General features: G+C 28.9%; 1 protein-coding gene across 1 annotated transcript; it reads right to left on the bottom strand.

Annotated features, from left to right (window-relative positions):
• Positions 1 to 499: 499 nt before the first annotated feature.
• On the bottom strand, positions 500 to 27,007 carry mts (protein phosphatase 2 catalytic subunit mts). Its single transcript, XM_021144574.4, has 7 exons — positions 26,759 to 27,007; positions 21,505 to 21,714; positions 16,473 to 16,646; positions 14,603 to 14,692; positions 10,136 to 10,297; positions 3,660 to 3,778; positions 500 to 1,246 (listed from the first exon to the last, which is right to left on the bottom strand). Exons 1-7 carry the CDS (start codon positions 26,858 to 26,860, stop codon positions 1,174 to 1,176), a joined length of 930 nt encoding a protein of 309 aa, XP_021000233.1. The 5' UTR covers positions 26,861 to 27,007; the 3' UTR covers positions 500 to 1,173.
• Positions 27,008 to 27,373: the final 366 nt, after the last annotated feature.

Genomic DNA, 27,373 nt, shown 5'->3' with positions numbered 1-27,373 from the left:
TCACGGTGATTTGCTCCTAACTTACAAACTGAAAAGACAGAGTTAAAGTTTGGGGGGGGGGGAATGCGATACATCTTTTTCCTTCTCTGAAAAAAGCAGCCTCTTTTAAAAGAACTATAGGCACAAATGTGTTAATGGAGTAAAGTCATCCAAGATTTGGTCTTTCTCTAGTTTTTCTGAAGATTGATTTATGTTTGAAAATCTATTAGTTGCATCTAAACCTCAAATATGCATTTAATTCTATTACGACAAATTCAAATCATTTCCTCTGACATTTCGTGAATATTTCCATATTGATAAAATCCGCTGTTTTTTCTGTTTCATAACTAAAATAGAACATAAAAAGAAAGAAAAAAATGAAAGGGCAGGGTATAAATTACCAATCTATTAGTAATACTAATAGAATGTGCTAAGATAATACTTGCTCTTTGCTTATAAACTGAAAGAGACAGCATAAATTCTTTTTTTTTTTTTGTGCAATAAAATAATTCAGACGAAATCGAACAAAGATGTGTTCTTTTTATTTTTTCCTTTGGGAGAAAATCTGTACATTAATTGTTTTCATACTGGAGAGTACAGAAGTGGGAGATAAAGTTCATTTCAAAAATGATTTATTTTGCTTAACAAAAAGCAGCACAATCAAATGAATTTCAAGTATAAAAAAGAATGTCAGCTTCTGTATATAAGTTTTAAAACAACAGTATACACTGGATTATACTAAATGAAACTACATATATTTTTTTTTAAACTGGTGTGGATAACATAAAAATTCACCCACGCACAAATTAACACATTACTCTACACACGGGAGCCATAATTGAAGGAATTATGCTGCATGTGCTTGAGTAATGTGTACAGAATACTTTTAGTATCTGAGTATTAATCAAGCAAAACATATTTTACAATTAGTGTCATGAAACAAGTACATAATGGCATACAATAAAAAAAAAAAAAAGAAGAGAGGGTAATAACATTGAAAAGTCTCAATTACTAAAAGTTATCTGTCGAACTATGCATTGCGATGAAGAACTCAAAGAGATGAGACAAGTATTGATCCACAAACATTTACAGCAAGAAAAATGCCTCCTGCTTTCTGAAATGTTTTTTCCAGCAGCTTCGTAAAAACGTATACAGAATCTAAGTAATACAACAGTTAAGAAGTTTAGTCTGTTTTTAAAGAAAATAGTCTGGAGTACGCCTTGTAACATGTGGTTCACCTCTTCTTGGTGCCGGATCAAACTGAAGACTGAAAAAAAGAAAAAGAGTATTATAACATGGGGGAGTGTTTCAAGATCATACAAAAAAATATTTTACAATCCAGGGCTGCCAAAGAAAAAAAATTTAATATTTTCTTTTAGTAGCCAAAAGTATGAAAAGAGGTGCCTAAATAAGAACAAAATTCATCAAAAATATGACTCAAATGTTATTAAATGACTTAATTGTCATGTACCATGATCCATTTAGGCAAGTTGGTGGCAAATATGATAATATATATAAAAACGTTAGTGTTCTAGCACTAAATTTCTAGATCAAAAAAATTAGCATATTAGCAGAAAACTAAATGCTTTTAATTACTAGAATTCATTCAAAAAATACTTTTTAAATAGAAAAAAAAAACACTTTTTCTAAAACATTTTCTATTTTATCAATATTTAATTTAGCATTTATTGTGAAAAGTCGTTACTCAAATTAAAAAATCATGCATCTCAATATCGTATTAAAAAAAGTTTTTTTTAAAAAAAATCATGCAGAATTTTACAGCAATAACCATTGAAATGAAATAAATTTACTATGGCATCTGTGCAAATTGAACAAATTAAAAAGTGATTACTCAAATTCGCAATTCAAAATTTTTTATTTTTCAAGAAAAAAAAATTCAGTGTGCCCAGAAGCTCCAAGTTTTCAACCCAGTTTATGTTAAAAAATATTGATAGGAGTACAGAAAAGTCTTTCAATAGTCTCCCTGAAAATAGATTTTTAAAAAAAGAAGACTTTTCAGGCAAAAAAAAGTTGCCATAGTCGCCTGTAGCAACCCTATAATATAATAATAATAACTTCACCATAGCTGCCAAGATGGAAAGGAAAAAACCCAGTAGATTTTATGAAATAATGTAAATTTTGTGATTGTTGCAAAATATACTAAATAATTTGCACCGCTAATCAATGGTTTAGAGATACATGGAATTGCATGATATTCGTGGAAAAAAAATCACATATGCCTTGCTTCTAGTTTTTAGACCTGATCTAGGTTGAAAGAAAATCAGCATAAGGAGAGAAAAGGTGCTAGAATACAAATAAATCAGAACATTTTGACCTAAAACCGTACTTTCGGAACAAAGCTAAAAAATCAGAACAAATAAGATTACAGTTGGCAGATACGGTATTGGTCTGATTAATTTTTAACAATACCCAAGCAACAATTTTACCTTGGCCCCAATTAGGCTCAATATGGGTGGGTCCTATAAGAACATGCACAGAGGGACCAATATTGGGATGTCCAGATTTTATAATATAGGTCCTAAAATGGCTTACATAGAGCCTACTTTGGCCAATATAGAACCTATATTGGATAATTAATGAATATAAAATATCAGGTGAATCTGATAATTCGATATAGGACAGATATTGGTTGTAAAGTGGCCATAAAAGATCCGGTGAATTGGAAAATTCTATATGGGGCCAATATTGGAAAAATAACAGCCCTTTGAACCCTTATTGAGTCAAGATTCGTGAATATTGGCCCAATGAGGGCCCAAGTTATTTTGCTGCTAGAATATTTCAACCACAACTAAGTTTATTACACTTAATTATAAAAACTCTAAAAATATTTTTTAAAAATTATTTAAATATAAGGGATATTTTTGATTTAAAAAAAAAATCACTAACATTGGAGGGCTAGTGCGCTTTAAGTAGAGGAGATATAATACTTAATGCACAGACTTCCAGTGATATGGAATTTTGTTCACGTGGAAGAATAAACACATTTGTTATGAACTTTAACTTCTTCCTACAGATTAGAGTACATCTGATTGGTTAAAAGGAAAGACATTTCTCAGTAGTGACTTGATGTGTATAGACTAATAATGATGTCGGTATTTGCTGATATCAATGTTATTTATTTTTTGACATTTAAAATGATTAAATAAATTACCACTTTATAGTTATTGGTGATATGTATTTTTTATGACATATATCTCTGCTAAAATGTGGTTTAGTACTCACAGAATAGAACCTCACAAAGCTATAGAAGGGGTGCCAATAACTTAGGTTAGGTTTCACTTGTGTTTATAAATATTTTGTAGGATTTTTTTCCCCATTTTCATACAGAATACAAATTTGTGTGTGTACACTTTTTTTTCCCATTATATATAACAATTTTTCACAAAAATCAACTGCAATAGTTAGATGACTTTTTTTAATAGTTGTTCTGAAATTAAAGTAAAAGTCAATAAAACTAATACTTTAAAAAAATATTTGAGATTAAGAGATAGGATGATTTGGCACTTATGGGTATTGTGCATGTTGATAAGCTTGTCATAATGTGAATCATGTCATTATTTGAATATTCACTTATAATATTAAGTGCTGTAGGTTCAACTTTGAAACAGAAGGTTAGCAAATAAACTAACAATAATTTTAAAGAGAATAAATATACTTACAAAGAATACTTAAGAGCATCATCTAATTCCATTATTGCAGCTTGATTTCCACACCGGTAACAATAATTAGGAGCACTAAATATAGTTACTACATTTCTATCATGGCACCAATTGTAACCCTATTGAAATGACAAGAAAAAAAAATATATATAATAGTTTCTAAAATTAAATTAGAAACTTAAAAATTGATAGTACTAATAAATTACTCACTGATTATGTTAAAAATAGTAAGTATAAATTTAAAACATCATCACTGAATAAAATATTTTGCATTGCTATCAAAGTGTGCTTATAATATGAACTGAATTTTTTTTTCTACGTGTATTAAAGCCTGATATTAATCGTCTGGAGAATGAATTAGGTAATCGCCCACGGAATTTAAAAATATGCAGTGTGCTTCTCGCAAAAAAAAGGGGACAACTACAATTTTTAGTGCAACTTATTTAACTTTTTGTTTATAGTAAAAAGCTTTATGAAGATTAAAATTCAATGATAAATATAATTTTACAAGCAATAACAGGGGTGATTGTGAGCCCAACTCAAAAATCCTGAAAATTTCTTGAGTAAAACCATTAATGACACATTTAAAAAAATTAAGGTCGTAATGAATTTAAATCATTGATATGCAACATAATTTAAATTAATAATTATGTATAAGTTTAATTTTATTACTAATCCCAATTATTATTTTAGCAGAAAAATTTTTTCAAGTGAAAGAGATGCCAAGAATAAATTCTACATCCAATATTTTTAAATAAAATACACAAAATTTTTATACATAAATGTGAACGATAATTTCCTGAAACTTCCGGACCTTGGATTTCCAGAATTGCGATTAGAGAAAAATCTGGATTTTTCCCGGAGCGCAATCATCTCTGATAGTGAATAAGAATATTTTGCACTATAAAAAATCTATATAATAAATAAAACTTTTCAATGAAAAATTACCCGACAATATTTAATTTTTTGAGCCACTACGAAAATAGTTTGATTCGTTTATTCACATATTTATGTGGATAGAATAAAAAATATATTTACTCAACTTATTGAAAAATAAAAATGCTGAAGAGGAATTTGCCATCTTCAAGTTAAGTTAAAATAAAACATTACTCAAATATATTGACTAAAAGGAAAAAGAAAAGTGGGCAAAATTATTACATATAAAAAAGGGGAAAGAAGGAGAGAATCTCTTCAAATAGGGGGTAAAGTATAAATCACCTTTGAATAAATGTGAACAAAAGAGCAAAAAGCACAGCATAATGAAATGATTTTAAAATAACTACTAAAATGGCACAAGTATTAGACCAACTTGGTAAAAATAAAAATAGCATTTATCAATTACATATTTCCTACTACAAACCATAATCAATCTTTACGAAACCGCAACAATAATGCTTTTGAGACTTAGTAATAGACAATGACTGAGTACAAATGTTTAAAAAAAAAAAAAAATTATAACTAAAAAAATTAATGAGAAAATAAACATTTAAAAGGTGAATTTTTTTTTATTATAAAGAAAGAAAAAAAAGTATTTAAAAAATAATTTTAAATCACTTAAAAAATTTATTAATATTCAACCCTGAAAAAAAAAAAAGAAATACTTAACTTATAAAAATTTACCAGTTGTGAAAAATCCTAACAAAGTAAATATCTGTAATGATAATCAGAATTAAACTTATAAAGACAGATAATTTTACCTGTGTGTAATTATTATTAAAACAGTGAATTAATTTTTAAAAAAAAATGGAATATGAATAAATAGGCAGTGTTTTGAAGGGACAGTGGTTTATACAGTCAAACCCCATTATAGTGAACGAAATGTTTGGTCCCATGCCTTGCTATACATGTATAAAGCTATTTTTTGTGGATATAGTGAACCAAAAAAGTGAGGAAGGTGGATAGAATGAATTTTTTTCTGTTTTCGACTTATATTTTCTCTAATTTTTTATGTAATAATATTGAAATTTCTACTTAAAAATAAATACATATACAGTGGAGCATCGTTTATACGACGATCACTTATATGACGTTTACATTTATACGACGTTTTAGTGTGGTCCCAAATCATTCCTATTCATTTTAATGTAAAAATATAACTTTATACGACGCACAGAATCGGTTATACGTCGGTTTTTAGATTTTGTTCACGTTTATTTAATTTTTTCTTTTTTCTTGTGTATTTTAAAAAAGGGCGGAATTTGCCAACATGAATGATACAGAAAAGGGTGACAACTAGAATGCTTGGATGACGACCGTAATTTTCACTAGATGACTGAAAAAACTAGACAATATTATGAAGAGGCAAAAACAAAAAATTTTGCTATTTATCGACCAATGTCCAGCGCACCTATCGATACTAATTATTTTGGAAAATGTGAAAGCTCTCTTTTTTCCTGCAAATTGCACAAGTGCGCTTTAGCCATTAGATTTGGCCGTGATTAGAAATCTAAAATTGCATCATAGAAAGCAATAAGTTCAACTCGCTATTCAAAGCATTGTAGAGACAAATAGCAAGAAAATATAATTAAAGGTAACATACACTCAAATTGCTCACTGCAATTTTTCTTCTTTGGTTATCTGTTTGTTTTGCTTTGTCTAATTTAGAAATTTATGTAAATCAACACGTTAAACATTAAAATTAACTGAAAACAGAGTTAGTTTCAGTTTTAGAAGTAAAAATCGATTATACAACGTTTTTCGGTGGTCCCTTCGGCATCGTATAAACGATGCTCCACTGTACTAATTTTTAAAACCATCTATAGAGGGGAATGTAGCGATAAGCATTTTTCTTGTTTGCTTCTTTTATCTCACTTTCATATCCCTAAACAAACCAAGGAGATGTTTCAAACTCAGGCAGATGATGCACCTGTAAGGTGTCAGTGGGATCAATATGCATTTTCTGTCAGAGGGAATGAGTAATTATTCATTATTGGTCAAAGGGATGGACACTAATGTGTGTTGGTAAGGCCTTCATTTCAACTCTTTTTTGCTCTTAGTTCAGTTAAAAGAAACCTGCAAACAAGTGACACAAATTTAACTATGGTGAGCAGTAAGCGTAAAACGATCTCCATTGATGATAAAATGGGCATAATCAGAAAAAATGAAAATGGATGCAATCAAGCTGATATTTGCAAGGAAATATAAACTACCCAAATCTGCAGTTTGTAACATATGGAAAAATAAGCAATTAATAATTTCTGTTCATGAAAAAAATTTAGATGGCAGAAAAAAGTTGAGAAAAGCAGATCACAAGGATATTGAAGAAGCATTACAGAAATGGTTCACCTTTCGAAGAAGCCACAATCTTCCAGTATCTGGACAAATGTCGATGAATTTTCTAAGCGATTTTATGCGACTACTTTTATGTGCTCGAATGGCAGGTTAGACAGGTTTAAAAAGCGGAATAACAGAAATTCAGGAAAAATTATTTGAGAGTCAGGAAGTGTTTCCATATCTGACGTTGAGGATTGCTCATCAGCTAAAGATTACTAATTTTTTTTGTACACAAGACGAAGAGTAATGAAAAATAACACATTTTTTGAGACAACATAATATTTTTCAGTCATTTATTTGAATAATGTGCAATAAAAGGAGTATGGGAACCATTAGCTAAATTACCTCCATAACCGATATAGTGAACCGAAATTTCGGTCCCTTGAAGGTTCACTATGAGTGACTGTATTTACAAAAAGGGCACATTTAGTCAGATCGAAGGGCATGTAGGGCGGGGTCGCCTTAAAAACTCTTAGGGAGAAGACCAGTAGCTTAAATCTTGTCATCTGCACGATAGAAAAATATGCCACAATTAGTAAACACAGCTTTTTGATCTTTATTGTTACCTTCACTGGCTCATTTTCATTATACAGTAGGGAACCGATTATCCGGAACGATCGGGACCATCGCTATTCCGGATAACTGATTTTTCCGGTTTTCGGAATCGCTACAAAAAACCGTTTTTTTATTGTTAAACCCAACTAAAAAATAAATAAAACATTTGGAAATAATCTTAAAAAGAGGAAAAAACAATGAAGTAATACACTAATGATTATTTCCAAAATGATGGTAAGGTGAACATCTTTCAAAAAAGAAAGAAAAATCCTAAAATCTTATGAAGAAAAAAAAATTTTTTTTTAAAAAAATAGCGGGAAAATGTATTGAATCTTGTTCCGGTTTTTTGGTTTTCCGATTTCCGGATAACAGGTTCTGTACTGTACCAAAAAACCAGATTCAATCGTTTGACAAGACTGGGACACACAATATACATTGCAGAAACAAATTTTTTCTATTATGCTAATGATATAATTCAGTTACTGGGTTCATGTCAGATGAGCAGAAATAACCACAAATTTTATCAAATCATGCCTAGATATTTTTTTTAATCTTTTATATGTTTTTCCCCTTCGTCTGTATATTTTTTCAAGAAAGAAAATTATTAAATTACGTATGCAGCAATTCAGTTTTATACTTGTGTTAAAATCTTACTGAAAATCAAATTACACACACATAGCTGCAAACATGGATAGGAAAAAATCTAGTAGATTTTAAGAAATATAAATTTCATGATAATTACTGCATAATGTACTAAATATTTTACATGTAGGGAATTTTATAGTAATGAAAATAGAAAAACTGCAATATTTTTCAGTTATGATTGACATTAATCATACTTAAAATGTTATGTATTATGTTTACTCAGAATTTCGAATATTGATAGGCATTTAATTCGCCAAAGATAGTTTAAAGATTTTCTTTTTTTAAAATTAATCTAAAAAGGGAGAGTTCTGAATAAAAATAAACTGAACATTTTAGAACAAAAAAACTTATGAACTGATTTCTATAAATGAGGTTTGTTTCATTATGTACTAGTAATACTTATTTAAAAATTCTAGCAAGCAAGCTATAATCTGTAAAAAAATTCTACTTCAATTGGTATTTTTTTAGGAAACTCAATTGATTTTAGAGAATCTTCTAGAATGTACAAAAACCAGGAGAATTTTAATTGAACCAGTAGACCAGACAGCTAGGCACATATTTTAATATTATATTAATAATTTTATACTTAAATTCCTCTCAACATTTCTGATTTATCTGAAGTTATTATAGATACATATTAATCAAATACAAGTAGTTATTTTTGAGATGAATTCATACATCTTAAAAAGCAATGAATTCATAGAAAGCTATAATTATTATGTAGAGTAAACAAAAAATTCTATTGTGTTCTGGAATTCTGAAAAAAGAAATAAATTGAAAAAGCATTGACAAGGGGATACCATTTTTTTAAAAATGCATATTTCACTTTTTTCTCTAAAGCTTCTCTTCATATCTGATACAATGACAAATTAATGAATATCACAACAATTTGGTAATATGCATCTAAAAATGCACTGGCTTTGTTATGACAAAGAAAATAAATTATGCGTTGATTTACTGGTGTTTCTATACACGGGAAAAAACAAAGGAAAAATATGTATTCTATAATGGAAGGAAATTCTATAAAAGGAGAAAAAAGCCTCTGATCTCTATTTGCCAAAACATTCACAAGGTTGCTACTCAAATAAAAGAATAAAATTTCCTGACTTTTCCAGATACACTTTAAAAATATATTACAATATAATACCACTGTATGTACTAGCAGCGTTGTGGCAAAACAGAGTGAATCACATAAAATATTTGCCATTTTATTTACATGTTATATTTCAATTAATGACAAACAGGGGCGTTAAAAAAGAAGCTCCTGCACACGAAATGAGTTCATTGAGAAATGTTGATGCAAACATTGCATACTTGGCATTCGCCTAACCCAACTTCCTAACTTTTCCAGATAGCATAGCAAAGACTAAATTTATTATATGTTCATTATTTATTAATTTCAACTATGGTAAACTATTTCCCACCACTTTTGTCTATTTCTATTATCTTAAGATCATGTTGATCATTACTCATTTTTATTTCTGGATCTCATGACCTTACAAATAATCTATTATTCACATTAGTAATTTTTTTTTGTCACTCTAAGCAAGTTGTAATAATTTCAATTATTAAGTGATCTATTTCTTTAGATGTTTCTAAATATTATCTATAAATATGGATTAGATGTAAATTATGGAGGGAAATTAGATAACATTTCTGATGAGAACAAATCAAATCAAGATTAAGTTTTTTTTTTTTTTTTTGCGACTTTATCCGGTGTAGCATTTATCATTCTGGCTCTATTTGATTTAAAAAATTCTTTGATTATTTATATGATTTTCACTTTATAAATTTAAAATTTGTTACTTGAGAATTATTAATTATGAATCAAATTATTCATGCGTACAATCATATATATCATAATTAACAGCTGTTCTTACTTTTGAGGAATAAAAGAATGAAGAAATTAACTGCCTTTGAATTTTAACACTTCTAGTTTTTAATTTGTGGTGAATCAAAAGAATTTGAATTTTTTTTAAAAAAAATATATTGATATTTCTTACCTCCATTACTAATTGATGAGCCCTGGCAACTAATGTTAATCCATTACTATGATTGAATGTTTCAGATATATCTTGGCCAAATGTATAACCAGCTCCACGAGGAGAAATACCCCAGCCACCTCTATCATCAGGATCTGACCATAGGAGGTCACACATTGGTCCCTGAAATAGTTTTATAAACATTATTTACACCAATTAATAATGAATGAAGCAAATGCAAAAGAAAGTTAATAACACAATAAAAAAATATTCCAACTGAGGTAAAATGTATTCAACAAATGCAGAACTGAACAAAATTGCATAATCTTGAAAAGGCATCTACCTTCTTTCAAATCTTGCTAACAAATTAAATTACACAGTATTTGGCATATTCCTAAATTGAAAAAGTTTCCGCCACTTTGCAAGGTCGATTGATCTCCTGAAATGGATTTCCAACCAAAAGATACATTTGAAAAGTAGCAAAATTTTGGTCTTCAGCATACAAGTTTAAGAGTGGCATAAAAAGCCATTACTTTCATTCACTTGTTCTAATACGAAGAAAAACGATACAAAATAGATTCAATTTTGATACATTGCTCTTCTTAGCATTGCATTGTGCATTCAAGAATACCATTAAACAGAAAGAAAAAACTAATAACAAACTAATTTGTTAACTATAACAGATTTTTAATAATTAAAATATTTTGAAAGTATGCTCACCCAAATTAAAAATATTAAATGTGGGGGGAAAATATTAAATCTCTAGAACACATCAAAATTTTATTTCCTTTTGTTCAATTTTTTAAACAAGAAAGAATCTAAATTCAAAAAGTGTATATTAATTACAGATAAATCCTCCTGTTATGGATACTCATGGGTGCAAGTTGGAAAAAAGGCCGAGACTGAAAATTTTTTGACTGAAATACCTAATATACACAATACCCCCTCGACATAAGCAAACTATCTAAGAAAGCTTTACCATAATACATCAAGTTTAAATACTGTACAAAAAATATTTATTCATCTGTCTTTTGATAAAATAACAACAGGACATAAGAAAGTAGACCAATAACGTAGACCTAAAAAATATTTTTAAGGACAGAAGAAAAAAAAAATTCTGATTTCCGTCTTCGAGTCAGTCTTGTTTCCGTCTTACTTCCGTCTGCGGACATTTTCGAAAGACAGAAATCCGTCCTGGGGGCGGAAGACTTGCACCCATGTGGATACTACTGCAAAGCAAACGCCTCTCAGTGCGGACATATTTTTATTTCCCCATGACTCTTCTATGAATAAACCATTATGAACACGATCCGCAAAGCGGACACTTCCACAACCGGACAGTCATCTTCGTCCTGAAACGTTCTTTTCTATCCCATCAAACCAAACCAGGCATTATTTTTTCTAAATTTGAAAAAAAAAAAAATCTGTTTAAATTACAAAGAATTTTTTTTTAATTTTTCACTATTGTTAAAGCATGTAAATTTTTTGCCTTATCCGCTACTAAAGAATCAATCTTTCTTCTGTCAGCGACATGCTTCGATCTTTTCATCTGGGCGACACAGGTTTTTAAACCCCACAAGCTGAAATGACGTCCTAAATGCTCTCAATGCTTCTTCCCCTCTGAAAACCCCTCTGCCGCACATGTATTTAGACATGCTAATGTCAAATGTAGTAATGTTTATTTAAACATTAGCGTTCCATTTTTTTATCAATAAACTTAGTAATATCAATAACTTAGTAGTGTTCCATTATTAGAATTCATTCAAAAATAAAAAAACTTAAGACTTTTTTTTTTTTTACAAAAAAAAAAAAAAAAATACAAAAAAACTTGCTATTTTTATCATATGAACAATAGATTTATCAAAATAAATAAACATTGAAGAAAAAAAAATATTTTTTTTTATCATATCATGAAATACTAAAACTCATTTCAGAATTAAATTCTAATAAATAAAAAAAACTGCAATGCCCACAGAATGAAAGTAGTAAAAAGTTTAGTCGTAATTAAATAATATAAATTCAAATTAAATGTTTTAATTGAAGAAAATTTATAAGTTTTAAACAAAAGCCTAAAAGAAAAACAAAACTGTGATAGTTCAAAATAAAACTCAATGCTTATTTTGTAATGTACTTTATTATTTTATTTTATTAATTATTAGATTTTTTATATCGTAAAAATTTTCCTTTTTTTTCTCAAAAAAGATCACTTAAGCAACAAAAAATTAAAATCTAAACTACAAACAGTGAGCAGTTTAAAAATTCACATTTTCCACCATTTTATGAATTTCTCAAGTTGCAATAAAGTTGCATTTAAATTAGGGAGGGATGTAACGAGTATTTGGCCCTTCTGTGAAAAATTCAGTTGGTTGAATGATCAATCAAATATTCGGTAGAATATTTTTTAGAAATGTATTTCTCCAAGTTTTTTTTATTTTTGAAAGTTTATAGATATTACTTTTTTTTTAAAAAAATTATAATCAGACAAGTCAATTTTGTCATTTTTTCAATACTTTGAGAATTGAGAAGGATTCCCCCCCCCCATTTTTTGGTGTTTTTATTATAACCCAGCATTTTAACAGAACGTCTCACACTATTAATTGATTATCACTCTTTCCATAACCAGTAACATAGAAAAGTGTGATTTTCAGTATTAAAGTTTTTTTTCAGGAACTAAGAAAAATTTGTTTTTTCTGTTTTTCTTTTTTAGGCATCTTTATTATGATGACTCAGCATTTTTTTAAAAAATAAAGTTACAAATAAAATTTATTTTATAGCAATTTTTTTTCTTCTAAAATTATGGCAATGAGAAAAATTTAAATTGCGATTTTCGGCATAAGATTTTCATTTAAAAAATTAAGAGCGTTTTTTCTATCTTTTTATTTTCCTTAAGTAAAAAAAAAAAGACTTTTTTTAGACGTTTCCATTATAAGGCAGTAATTTTTAATAGCATTTCTGTTGACTAAAATTCTTTTTTCTTGGCTTTTTTTGGTAATTGAAAAACTGAGATGTTCATCTTTAAAATTTTTTTTTCAAAAATTAAGATTGATTTTTATGTTCTCTGTTTCGCTTTTCAACGTTTTCAAAAACGTTCTTGATTGGCCTTACTTTTTAGAGTTAATTTATGATTACGTTTTTCCAGGTAATATTATTCTGAGCATTGAAATTTTAGTTTCAGTGTAGCTATGCTGCTAAAAGATTTTGCTATTTGGCCCCAAGTGTACGGCGTTCAGTCGATTTTTTCTTGCCGAATATTTGGTTTTTGATCAAATCACAATTCATTACCACATTCGACCAAATCACATTCGTTGCTGAAATAAAAACGAAGGAAAAATAACTAGGATTTACGAATAAAACTGTACCGAAATACCGTATCAAAAAGTGATTATTTAATTGCGCAATTAACAATCATGTGTTGTAATAACATCGTAGTTAAATAACGGGATCGTCAAAATCATGTGGAAAAGTATAGAAATAATTGGGGGAATATATTTATGCTGAACTCAGCACGAATAAAGCTTGTCAAATGCATGATTTAAAATTTGCACGTCGTAATAGAATAGTTGGAATTTTTTATAATACGTGGGAACGCATAGCAATAACTGCCGAGAAAAATTTTTGAAAAAAAAAGAAAGAATTGCAAAATAAAGATAAAAAATCACTTAGATTTAAGATGAAATTGTCACAAATAAAGTACACAAAAGGTGATTACTTAAATTTGCGATCTGAAACGCGCGTCGTAATAAAAATTCGGGAATTTCGAAATCACGTAGAAAAGCGGAAATAACTGTTTAAAAAAATCATTTATATTTACGATAAAATCGGCTTAAAGAAAGCGTGTTGTACATTTACTAAAGAATCTGTTATTGATTATGTCAAAATGTGATGACTTAAAAGTGCGATTAAAACTTCCCATTTTTTAAAATTTTTTAATTGTGTTTAGAAGCTCTCGCGGGCCACACTTTAGTAGTCGAAGGGCCGCAGGTTGCGCACCCCTAAAATAAATGAAACATTTATTCAGACACTTGATAGATGATTAATTGTGAATACATCAAATCCATAGGCCTTTTTAGCTTACAGGTAAGCAATGAATTCTTCTGTTTTCAGTGATTCGCGGGAGGTTTACTTTCAAGGAGGTATTAACCAGGCTTCCTATAAAGTGATGGTTTTATACTACAGAGAATTATTTAAGATATTGATTGATAAAATTATTAAATAAAAGACTAAGGACCTCACTCAGAAACTATGAAAAGGGTTCAAAAATTCAGCTATCAAAGGATAGTTAATTTTTTAAAAATTGAAGGAATTTGGAGCAAGCTCCAAAATATCTATGTTCTAAACCTATCCATAAATTTTAAAAAGAAATATACAAATATAACAAGTGGCAAACTTATTAAAAAAAGCTTTGCCATCTCTGAAATGTACACTATTTAAAACCAAAACTTATAATTTTGAATTCTAAAAACTTCAATATGAAAGTTTTTTACATACCTCATGAGGAACTTCTTGTAAACGATCAAGTGCTCTGATATGATCTAGAGTGTCAATTGATGGAGATAAACCACCATGCAAACAAAATATCTATAAAAAATATACATAGAAATAAAAATATAAATATACACTTCCATACATTTTAAAACATTGAGTTGTAATTGGTAAAAAATTGAAACAAAATTTTAAAAAAAGCTGGCACTTTCTGAAAAAGTCCAGGCCAGGTGGTTTTAATTTAAAAGACTGGCTTTGTGTGTTTTATGATTCAATTTTATTGATTCCTGAAAAATATATTACATTAAAATACAGCTAATATTTAGTTAATATAGCTTTATTATATAAAATTTGCCACAGTATGATGCATTTAATATAAAAATGAACAATTCGTTCATAATACAAATAAAAATATATTTTGTAAAAGTTGGGAAATTTATTAATTATATTTCTTAGTAGCTTAAAATTATTCTCAATGTTGGCTTTTTTTTTTCTTCACACTACCAATTTTCGAAAGTGCAAAACTGTTGTCATACATAGTTTCTAACATCTAATCACATCAGTGTAACTACTCAACATTATACTTCTTTCTTATTGTTTCAGCTTTTGAAAATTATTTTCTTTTAATAAAAGCCAATTTTTATTTAAGCCGGTCCCTTTTTAGTGGTTTAAATCCAGCAGTCCTGGTGGTAAAAAATACTTTGATTAAACAGACCAGTAGTAACTTGATCCTAATTTATCATCAACAAAAAAATATTAGATCTAAAATAAAATGTTTTCATCAGAATATATTATGAAATGACAAATGTTAACAAAGAATTTATCTTGTGCAAATTAGAGTTTCAACATCTAAATGAAATTTAAGAGACATGCTGAGAGCCAAAATTTACAAAAGAGAAAATTAAATTTATCAAAAGTACTATTTGGACTAAATCATTAGGGACTACCTCAAAATTAGATATAAGTAGTATTCTCTTTCATTTTTTTAAAATTAATATGAACTTTCAAATTATTATACACATAACTAATGTTAAATAACCACATATTTTGTGAAATAATTAGCTATTAAATTTTATGACAGCTATGTTTATTTATATTATTACAATGCTAAAATGAATTTTTTGACAAAATTTTCCTGCTGTAGTTTTCAAGAGCAAAAAAAATCTGAGATTTATCTGATTATTCAGAATAAATAAATGCATAATGTAAGCTAAAATAATAAATACAACAATGCAAGAGAATAATATGGGTAGAAAAACATTAACAAAATCTTAAAAGCATGAAAAATCAAACGTAATACGTATAAATTTCAAAATAAAATCAATATGATTCCTGGATATTATTCAGTATGTTAAAACAGACATGTCTACAAATCAAACTCTTGAGTTTAATTTATTTCCAAAATTTTAAAGGGTTTCAAATAAACAATTATCATCAATTAAAATAAAAATAAAAAGTAATGTAACATATTAAATAAATCTTTAAGTTTTAATATAAGCTTTTCTTCTAACCAAACATTTTTCAGTATGAACCATATTCTAAGACATTTTCACTAGGAAAAAAAAAAAAAAAAACACCAAAAGTAATTTTAATTTCACATTTAAAGCCTAATAACTATATCATTTATGCAATTTTGCTTTAGTTACATATCCCTTGGCTGGTAAAAAAAAAAAAAAATTTAAAAATAAATAAAACATAGTTTCTCTACTATTAGTTATCATAGTTTCTCTATTATTATTATAATAGTGATAACTATTTATGCTGTTTACGATAGATTTATTAATAACTCTCTAATGGAACTTTGTGGTTAGAGATCTCGCCAGTTAAATTAGAAATTTTTTCATACATATAAAATCGAGATAATAAGAAAACTTACCTGACCATCTACAAGTGCAGTAAGGGGCAAATAGTCAAAAAGATCTGTGAAATACTTCCATACATTAGCATTGCCATATTTACGAAGACATTCATCATAAAAACCATAAACTTGTGTAATTTGTCTGCTTTCATGATTACCTCTAAGAATTGTAATTCTTTCTCTGTAGCGAACCTAAAAAAGAAATCATCAGGGAAGAAATTAAAATCTGAATATTATAATAACCATAAATGAGATGTAAAATTATCAGGTATGGCAAGTTTTTTTCCACAATGGAAAAAATCGTCAGAAAAGAAACTTTTTTAACAGAAAAAATATCAAGTGCTAGATGAAATTTTAATCTAACAGTTTGAACACAGGTACTGAATTGATACTTTTACTGTGTTGCTTGTTTTTCTTTGTAAAACAAAAAGCATTATACCAATGTTATATAATTAGTTTTAAATCAGAAACACATAATTTGCTTTAAATAAAATCAAATTAATCTTTTAAAAGCATAATATACATTCATGAAATACATATATCTCTTTGTATCACATGGTATGTTCATATGTAATTTTAAATACATAAATTCTTTATATTATATGTCTTACAGGATGCCAAAAATTATCAACTTTTATCATTACAAAAATATATTTTCAAGCATAACTCTTATAAAAGAAGCTCTGAGCATCATCGAATTAAATGAGATGTTTTGGCTTACAACTGATATTTTAAATTATGCTTTTCTGTCAAATTAAAGGCTCAATATTCTAAACTAAATTTTTAAACATAGATCTTTTAAGATAAAGTACAGCAGATAGAAATAAGTACAGTCTATAATAGAAATCTTTAAATAAAATGGGGATAATTTGGTCAAATCTTTTAAATACTCACCACAGAAAATTATTGTTTTTTAACCGGAAAATATACTTCTGTATTTTTGTCGAAAAATATTATAAACCTGTTGATGTAGTTGAACAAACCCTGAAGTACAACCCAAATACATCATGCAATCATTGTAATGTGTATTCATAATACACATAATTTGTTTTATAGGTAAGTTACCAAGATTTTATTATTAATCATGTACTTTATTTTTTTAGTTTATAATTATTACATTTTGGTAGCAAGAGTCAAAACTCAAGTTGAACAGCTGTGCGACCCAGAGAAAGCCCAACTTGGAATTAACGAAAAAATACTGAAATCGTTGGTCGCCTCAAGAATGAAGTCAATGACAGTCAAAAAGGAACTCGCGAAAGCAGGGGCCAAAACAGAATAGGTCATGGAGACCATTTTAAAAAAAAAACTGGCTTTGATAAAGAAGCACTTTGTGATACCAATTATTTTTGAGGGCTGATTAGCGTGCCATCTACAACCGAAATAATAAGTGGTACTAAGGTAGAAATCTGTCACTGAAGTAATTGTGAAGCCAACGAAAACAAACCAAAAGCAGCCCTTGAAGGCTTGAAAGACTGTTTAGCTAGAGGGATGAAGAGTGACGACGGAAACCACCATAAGTATGGCAAAGTGAGAGACGTTGGCGAGGTGATACTAAAACAAAGTGTAGATAAATCAGCATTACCAAAGTGCAGGAAAAATAAACTGGTGAATTTAGAACCCGATGATGCTGTAGTACAGGTGGAAGTCAAGGGAATACTAAAAATCAAGTTTTCTGAATTGAGACATGTTGGTAGCACTGAGACAGATAGCACATCAAAAGTTATAAAAAAGTCCTGTAAGAATAAAAAGTTAAATGCTTGGGATACTAAGAAAAAGGCATCAAAAGTTGAATGAAAGTAACATAATAAAAAAATTGAAGCAAGAGTTAAAGAAACACTGTACTTAACAGATGGACAGAAAAAAGGAATCCGAGAAAAAGAAAAGGTTTGCTTTGTAGTGTTCCAGATAGTCAACTAGATGCCAAAGGAAAACATGGTACAAGAATGTTTAATAGATAAAACAAAATCTTAGTACACTGGAGTATTATAAATTCTGCAAGAAATGCAAATGAATTAGAATCGCGAAAAAAAGTACATGTAAGGCCTAAAAATCTACAAGCAGATCAGAAGGGCTTATGGAAGTGTAAAGCAAAGATTCTGAAACCATTAAATGCTGGAACGTGGACCTAACTGAAGATCTAGAACATCGAGTTTGGAAGTACAGAAAAAAAGATAAAAATATTTAATGCAAAGACGAGATAGGAATTTAGAAAATTTCAGGTAGCCGAAATTTAAAAGATTTCCACAGAATATATGAACAAGGAAAAATGATTAGATTGCAAAAAGTCGCCAAAACATTTGAGTTTTCATCATATTTCATCTTTTTTTAAATGGCAAAAGAGAATTATTTTCAGAGTCTATGACTGAATCTTCAAACCTTAATTTTGAGAAAGAAATACAAACCTTACTAAATGAATATTTAAATTTTTAAGAAAATATTATCCTATGCAGACGGTATTATTGAAATGATCATTAAACAATTTGGAGTTAATAAAGATGATAGTTTAAAAAATTTTTTTTTTTCATTTTGAATTTAACTTAGGTAATTTCAATAAGGTATATTTTCATTGCATTAAAAGTTTTTCCTGAGCGAACCATAGTGGCTAAAAGTTGAGATGTAAAATCTCCAATCGTGTTAGATTATATTTACTTGAAAATTTGTCACCGACACTGAAGGGCAGTAATTAAGTAAAAGAAGGAAATATGATGATGAAAGTAAATGCTCCATAACTTTTATTAATTCCATCTAGGTTTTAGACAATAAAAATATGAATTTTATTGTTTGGTTATTTTTGCTTGCATATAGCTGAGAAAAGAACTATCTATATTTAGTAACTTTGATTTATTAAAGGCAAACTATGTTTAAATGAATTCGTATTTATATTGATTAAATTTAATTTCATATTATTAGGAGAAACTTTTGCCAGGAGAAAATTATGAAACATGCAACACCAATATCAAAAACATCGTGCGTGACTTTTTAAACTTATTTTCAGAACAAAACAAGACTAGCTTTATGTTTGAATAGGTTGTTAATTGTTTTGGATTTATTTAATTTAGAGAAGATTTCAAAATCTAAATTTTAGATTGTGGTAACATTTTTTTAGATAAATTTTTCCATTTGCGGAAAAATCACATGACTTATCACAGGGGTCTGTCCTAGCCAAATTTACTACCGTTTAGCGGTACCTTTACAAATCCAACTTTAGGAAAAACAATAGTTTCACAAAATAATTTTTCTTAAAAAAAATTTTTTTTTGTCTCGTAAGAAACAATAAATCCATATTTTTACCATTTCCTTGTGTTGATTGTTTAATATGATTTTTAATTTTCACAAATTATTTCTAAATTTTCAAAAAATAGGTACCTCTTAGAAAAACCTAGACAGACCCCTGCTTACTCGTCCTAGCTTTAAGAACCAATAGGATGATAGCAAAAAAATCCAGAACTCAGGGGTACAATTCAAAGTTGGCAAGGTTTAGGACAGAATGGATTAATCCATGGTTAAAACCATCCTGTCCAAAGCCCCTTTGTCTAAAACTTTTTCAAAAGTTATAAATCTTTTCCTATTATACTATTTTCCTTTCATAGGTTAAAGCAAATTGTATAAAAAGTATGAAATATTTATCAAAATATGTAATTATTATGTGTGCAATGGGTTACACCTATAGAATTTTTACCTTTTACCACAGATAAGGGTTTTAGACACTTTAAGACAGTTTCGGGAAGTTTTAGTCAGTTTAGGACAGTAAAATCCATGTGTACTGCTCAAAACCAGTTTAGATAGTCCAAAACTCTAATCCCAGATACAATCACCCCTACCAATATGAAAAACCCTGTTGAGTTTCTTTGGTTTTGATCTATCTTTGAGAACCCTACTCTGATATCTACAGTGGGTGATCGGTTAACGAACATAATCCGTTCCAAGACTATGTTCGCTATCCGAATTGTTCGTTAACCGATCATCGATTCACCATAGAGTTCTATGTGAAATCGATTAATTCGTTCAGGAGACCCTAAAAATTACATTTTAAAAAATTTTTAGTAAGATTTCTTAGTAAGTTTTTTTAAAAATAAAACATACATATAAACTTGCATATTAATCAGTCCTTTTCATTTTTTGCTTATGGGGCATTGAAGAACATGTCCAATGTCGATTGCTTTTCTCTTTTTTTCAGGATTTTCCGGAAGTAATTAATAGCAGTCTCGTTGTAAAGATCCCCAACCCTACTGACATCAGATTGGTTTGGGTGCCATTCTAAGACCATTGCTCTGTCATTTTCGTTACTCCTTCAGCTCCTCATAATAATAATTTTTGAATGACTTTTAAATTCATTGTTAATTCAAGTTTCATTTAGTAATTATTAATGCTAAGCATGCTTTAACCATTTCTCCTTTCAGTGATCTTATTTTGTATGCAAAATAATAACAAATGTTTAATATTAATTTTTCTTCAGGCCGAAACGTGTTCGTTAGAATTCGTTTTGTTCATTATCCGAATATGTGTTCGTTGTCCGAAATCAAAAAATCTTCTTTGAAAGTGTTCGTTATCCGAATATGTGTTCGTTCGTTATCCGAACACAAAAAACTTTCGTGAAAGTGTTTGTTAACCGATTTGTTTGTTAACCGATCTGTTCGTTAACCGATCACCCACTGTATTACAAATTCACAAAGGTAATCAGAATAGTATCAACTTAAACGAAGATAACGTACATTTATCTTTTAATTGTTAGTTTGTAATATTTATATACAAAATAAATTTAAATATTTTAGTTACAATATTGTTTTTAAATACTAAGAATCATTTATACATTTATCTTAAATTTGACTGGGAAACATAAGAGAAATCTGATTTCTACTGAAAAAGAAGAAAAAAGATTTCTACTTAATCATGACTTGCAATCCTGATCTTATGGATCAAATAACTACATACATAAAATAGGGTGGGGAAATCTTCAAAATCTACTTTTTTGTAAGGATTGTAGAGAAATGTAAAAAGTTATTCATTTAGAATAAAAACTTCCATTCTTAAGAAGAAGGAAAATACTTACTTTTAGAGCTACGAGAAGTGTCACAGTTTCAACTGAATAATATCCTCTATCCACATAATCTCCCATAAAAAGATAATTGGTATCTGGAGACTTTCCACCAATTCGAAAAAGTTCCATCAAATCATGAAATTGACCGTGAACATCCCCACAGACTGTGACAGGACATTTTACTTCTTGAACATTTGACTCCTTAGCTAAAATTTCTTTTGCCTAATAATCAAAAAGTTTGATAAAATATTTTACAATAATATAATAATTACATAATCAGTTCTTAAAAAAATATGAGTGCAGACTGAATTTAAAAATCTATATATATAAATATACATAAAAATTATTGAAGATTCTCAAACTGTAGCATTATTTCTTACCCCAATCTAAACACATATTAACAATTAGCAAGTCAAACACATTATAAGTCACAGAAACCAAAAAAGTAAGACAACACATCGAAAATAAGTTATTACAATCATCTAACTTGATAAAAATATAACCAACAGCTCACACACAAAAACAAATTTATACATGAAAATTTATAATCAAACATCTGCATTGAAAATAAATCTATATAAAATTATTCTCGTTCATAATTATCTAAGAAGAAATAAAAAAAATTCTGAGTATCAGATTACACCATTGCTTTTCAAAGATGCAAGTGTTTGATTAGTTTTAAATAAAAGCCTTAGCTCAAATATCTCTTTCTCACTATTAAATTCTTTGTTTTCTCCATCAATAAATATGAAGGTGCTTATTAATGGATGGATGAAGAGATACAGAATTTATATTTCAAATAAGGATATGGCAGTAACATAGCTTATAGTGAGAAATTGCAACACAATTTTTATTGAAGTTAGAAATAGATGTCAAAGGGCAGATAATGTACCACGTGGAGAATTTTTTTTAAATTTACGAGATTTTTAATTTTTCTTTTATTGGCTATAAACATCCAGCAACAGGACTTCAGAATAAATTCAGAGATCCTTCTGAAAATAAAAAAAAACTGGATAATTTTTCAAAAACAAGGGCATTAACACTAAACATATCATGACCGGTCAAATGACTGTTTAAGAACTTGTCATCAAAAATGTGCTTATCATCTCATCGTTTTTGCACATTTGACTTCATGACTTTTTCTAACAATTATATATCCTTATTATTCTGTTATTATGTTTGTTTAGAATAATATTTGTTGTATACCTATTTCTACCACAACCGGTCATTTCACCGGGAGAACAATTTATTGCTTTAGAAGATTATCGGATCAGAAATTACGATGTAATTCGTGTTCACCGTCTTGCATTCGATTAGTTGCACATTTCTGCAAAAACTGTTGCGTAGTTAGTTCAATCAGACTAACTGGGAATTTAAATTTCAAGAAAGTACCTAAAATTTTAGATCGGCATTTTTGTGTAAGAAAAAGTGTCAGAAACTAAATGTTTTGGTAAGTAGCTTATATTTTATTTTGATAGCCTTAATTCATTTCTATCTAACTGTTAGTTTTTACCCAGAAAAATGTCGAAACTATCAAGACAGCACAAGTTCTTAGAAGAAATTATATTAATTATAAGAATAATCATACGAATTATAATTCTTATATATTCTTATAATTATAAGAATTATAGAAATAATTATAATTATAAGAATTATGTTAGTTGAAAATGTACAAAGGAAACTCACTGTATGTGTAAAAAATGCATTGAGCAATGAATTAAAAATTCGTATTCTTTGTGCTTGTAACACATATAAATTGGCAATATACAATTTTATTTAATTATTATAAAGTTTTTATAGTTCATTTCCTTCTTAACATCATATATTCAATCAAGAAACATAAAGTTCGGTCATTTCACCGGCTATGGTAGAAATAGGTAGGATGACCCGGGGTAATTCACGATTACTCTGTTTCTGGGGTTAATGAATGATCACCTGAGTTTTATTTTAAAAAACTATTTTTTTTTTTTTAAATTTGAGACATGGACAAGAATGCTTGTACACTTTACTAAAGTATAACTACATTTACTTAATAATAATTTTTCGTTTAATCTAACAAAATAAGTATCTTTTAAACTGCTTTCTGTATTTTCCATTTCAAAGATGGGTTTCAAAATGTGCACATTTCTGCAAAGATCCCCCTCCTTCTCTTAATAATAAATAAATATTGTGAGTTACTTTCTTTTTCCTTGATATAAAAGTAGTGTAAGCTTTTGTTTAATTGTTTCACATCTACTGTAAACATTATAATTGATTATAGGAAACTATATCAAATGTTGCCCCCTACAGATGGGGTAATTATTGATCACTGGGGTAATTCCAGATCATTGTCATTTCTTCTTATAAATAGTTTATAAATAGCTAATTGTCTTTTCTTAAATAACACTTCATATTTATTTAGTGGAACAACTATAAAATATATCTTAACTGTCATCACAAAGTTTGTTTTTAACTGTAATACAAGACTGTATTCTGATTTGCACCATTTCTGGTTTGTCTTAAATTGCTTATCTTAATTTTATGCGTGTACATCGTTAGAATAATTTTTAAGTTTATAAATTAGCCTAGTATAAATATGGTGAGAAATAATAAGCCTAAAAAGGATACTAAACTTCTAGAAAACAAAATTAGTGAATTTCTTTTAATGATTGAAAATGAAAATTTCAGTGTGAGAGCTGCTGCCAGAGCTGTTGACATACCTTACTTAACTTTACACTTTCCCTTAATGAAGTTAAAAAATCCAGCAAAAGAAATAACCCATGTGGGAACTCTTATATTTTAGAAGAACATGAGAATGAGTTGGCTGATTGCCTAAAATGCATGGCACGGTGCAAAGATTTTTGAAAATTTAAAGTGTTAATCGTTCCTCTTGCTTTTAAATAAATCATTTTATTAGCTGCTTAAACATATCTTTTTGGTTTATTTGCTTGATCTTGATGTCTTATTTGTTAATTACCATAATATAATTATTTTTAAACAGTCCCTTTACAATAAAAACTAGTGATCAGTAATTACCCCAGAAGTGATCAGGAATTAACCCAGAAATGATCAAGACCAGGGGTAATTCCTGATCACTAAAATTTTAAAATCTTATAAATTCTAATTAGATTTTCAAACAAAAGAAGGTGGCATAGGACTCATCTCATATAGCCTCAAACTTCCACTCCAGTAAATATTTATTTTGAATAGCTTTTTCACAAAATAGATGTTTGCGTTTTTTGATCAGGAATTACCCCAGGTCACCCTATATATTAAGTGTTGGTATGTTTAGTGTTAATCTAGCTAAATATATTAATTATATTTAGATAGATTAGCGGACTTCAAAACAAATTTAAAAATTCTCAAATACGAAAAATAATGGTATTTTATATTAACTTAGTCTAAAAATAATTTCTACTATTTATGGTAATCTGAAATTCGGGGTTTCTGTTATTGCTATCTCCTTTCTTAAAAAAAAAAAACATTATTTTCCTATTTAAGAAAGATTTTTACAAAAAAGGGCAAGAATGTTAAGGGCTCTATGAAAGGGCAGGCAAAATGGACCACCCTTTTAAAAGCGCTAAGGGAGAACAATGGTCAATTTTTACTTTTTAACATTCAAACATACTTCCTAGAAGGAAAATAAAAGTTCGTATGGCACAACAAGTCTCAATCCTGCAACTAGTTCACTAATTGATTTTCTCCCACCCAAAACTCAGGTCAGGCAAACATTATGATTAGACAAATTTAATCATAGCACAAAATGCAAACTATATGGGTTTGTAAACAGTTTTTCAGTTCTTGATCCATAAGGCCTTTTTTTTGGAAGCAATTAACATATAAAGCAATTGACTAACTCCAAGAATTTTTCATGACTTAATGTTGTTGTTAATTTACGTCGCACTAGAGCTGCACATTGGGCTATTGGCGACGGTCTGGGAAACATCCCGGAGGATGATCCGAAGACATGCCATCACAATTTTGATCCTCTGCGGAAGGGATGGCACCCCCGCTTCGGTAGCCCGACGACCTGCGCGCGAAGTCGAGCACTTTACGGTAGCACAGTTTAACGAGGACCAATACCGCACACCCTCGGTCCCTACGTAGACTGATCCAAGTGGGTCACCCACCCGCACACTGACCGCAGCCAGTGATGCTTGACTTCGGTGATCTGATGAGAACCGTGTCTTGACGATCAGTCCACTGCGGGACTTTCATGACTTAAAGAACAAAAGTTCTGAAATCACAAAAATTTAAAAAACAATTTGCTCAAAAAATGAAGTTTTTTCTTTCATTTTATGAAAGAACACCATAATTTTTGAAGTACATGAATTAAATATTTTACTAAAATATGACTGAGTGGGGATTTTTATTACAAATCCATAAATTCGGAACACCATGAAATTGGGAGGGGGGATTCATTTTAAAAACAAGATTTTTCGGCCACCTTAATCAATGACTTTTTTAAAAAAATAGTTAAAACCATGACATTTCATGACAAATTTTGTTCAATACCAAAATTCATGACTTTCCATGATTTCTCATGACTTTCCAGGTGCATAGATACACAGTGAAATAGGGGTGCTTAACAAATTCGATTTCTTAAAATTATAACACTAAAAGGTTTTGACATAAATTGTTCAAGTTTCAATGCCTAGATATTACAAGGCTAATATACACCTCGCCTTGGTCCATAACTGGAACACCAATGATTGACTAGAACACCAATTTTCTTATATATAGATATTATAGGATTGATACAGAAAATTCTGCAACTGGTTTTTTTCATACCAATTTTATTTGGTAGTTATAATAATCAAAGCAGCATGAAATCTAACAAACATAGTTTAATATAAGTGTCAAGCTTTCTGTTTATACTCATTATCATAAATGACAGATGCAGAACATATATTGATTTCAAACGCATAAGCCGAAACATAACAATGCACTCCTAACATATTGATAGATTCCATCAGATTTAATAAGCTTGTTCAATCTAGTATTGACTTATGAACAATGCTAGATCAAAATTTTAAATCGATAGTTTAGACACAGCATTCGAACAAAACAGTCACAATCTAAAATAAGTATATATATAATAATATAATGGTAAATCATTTGTAAACGTTACGATATGTTACTTCTACGACTTACGAAAAATATCTTTTAAATTGATTATGTATATTTATATGAATAAAGAAATGGTAAATGATAAGACTTGCAACGTTATTTTCTGATTAACATTTTTGGATGCTAAAATTTTAAAAAATAATTCGAAAAATATTACCTTTTCGCATAACGTTTTTACTTGATTTTCAGTTAGTTGCTTACATTCATTGAGCTGCTCTATCCAAGAGTCCAATTCTTTTAAAGCGCTTTTATCTTCCATAGTAAAATATTTGTTTACAGTAAATAAGTATATTTTAAAAACTGATCAGCTTTCGCGACACAGGTAAAGCCTTTCATATAATTGTATACATAAATATTTATCAACGAGTGACAGAAAGGTTTAAAAGAATATGGCCTCCATACATGTAAGAGATTTACGTCATAAAAGATACCGATTATATTTGGGATGATGACGCTTATCTCGGCAGCTTCACTACTGAAAAGTACAAAAATTTCTACCATAAGGCCATTCACACTGCTTATGATTCACGCAACGTTACTGGCTGTTGAGATAAGAGAAAAACCTGATTGGTGAGTTTTCCACATAAGAATATTTTCACCAATCAGGTTATCAAATTTTTCCGTATAGTCGTATAGTTCCGTATAGTTATTTCTGTCCATTAGTAATAATTTAATTAGTTTTTTTTTTTAAATTTAGACCACTCACTATTTTTTTCATGCGCATCAGAATTAACGATGACAACGCTCGCGATCTGGGGAGGTGGGAATACAC

This window comes from Parasteatoda tepidariorum, chromosome 7 (genome assembly GCF_982258835.1).
Source record: "Parasteatoda tepidariorum strain Cologne lab strain chromosome 7, Ptep-v5.0, whole genome shotgun sequence".
NCBI lineage: Eukaryota > Metazoa > Arthropoda > Arachnida > Araneae > Theridiidae > Parasteatoda > Parasteatoda tepidariorum.
Note: the sequence above shows the minus strand (reverse complement) of the source record. Positions and strands in the feature narration are given on the sequence as shown.

Bases quoted from the DNA above. Each gene is read 5' to 3' on its own strand.
- mts (XM_021144574.4), bottom strand. From the start codon at position 26,860: ATGGAAGATAAAAGCGCTTTAAAAGAATTGGACTCTTGGATAGAGCAG. The intron at 21,715-26,758 runs GTAATATTTTTC...TTTGATTATTAG, and splicing joins TAAAAACGTTATGCGAAAAG to GCAAAAGAAATTTTAGCTAA. The intron at 10,298-14,602 runs GTATGTAAAAAA...AAACTATTTCAG, and splicing joins TACAAGAAGTTCCTCATGAG to GGACCAATGTGTGACCTCCT.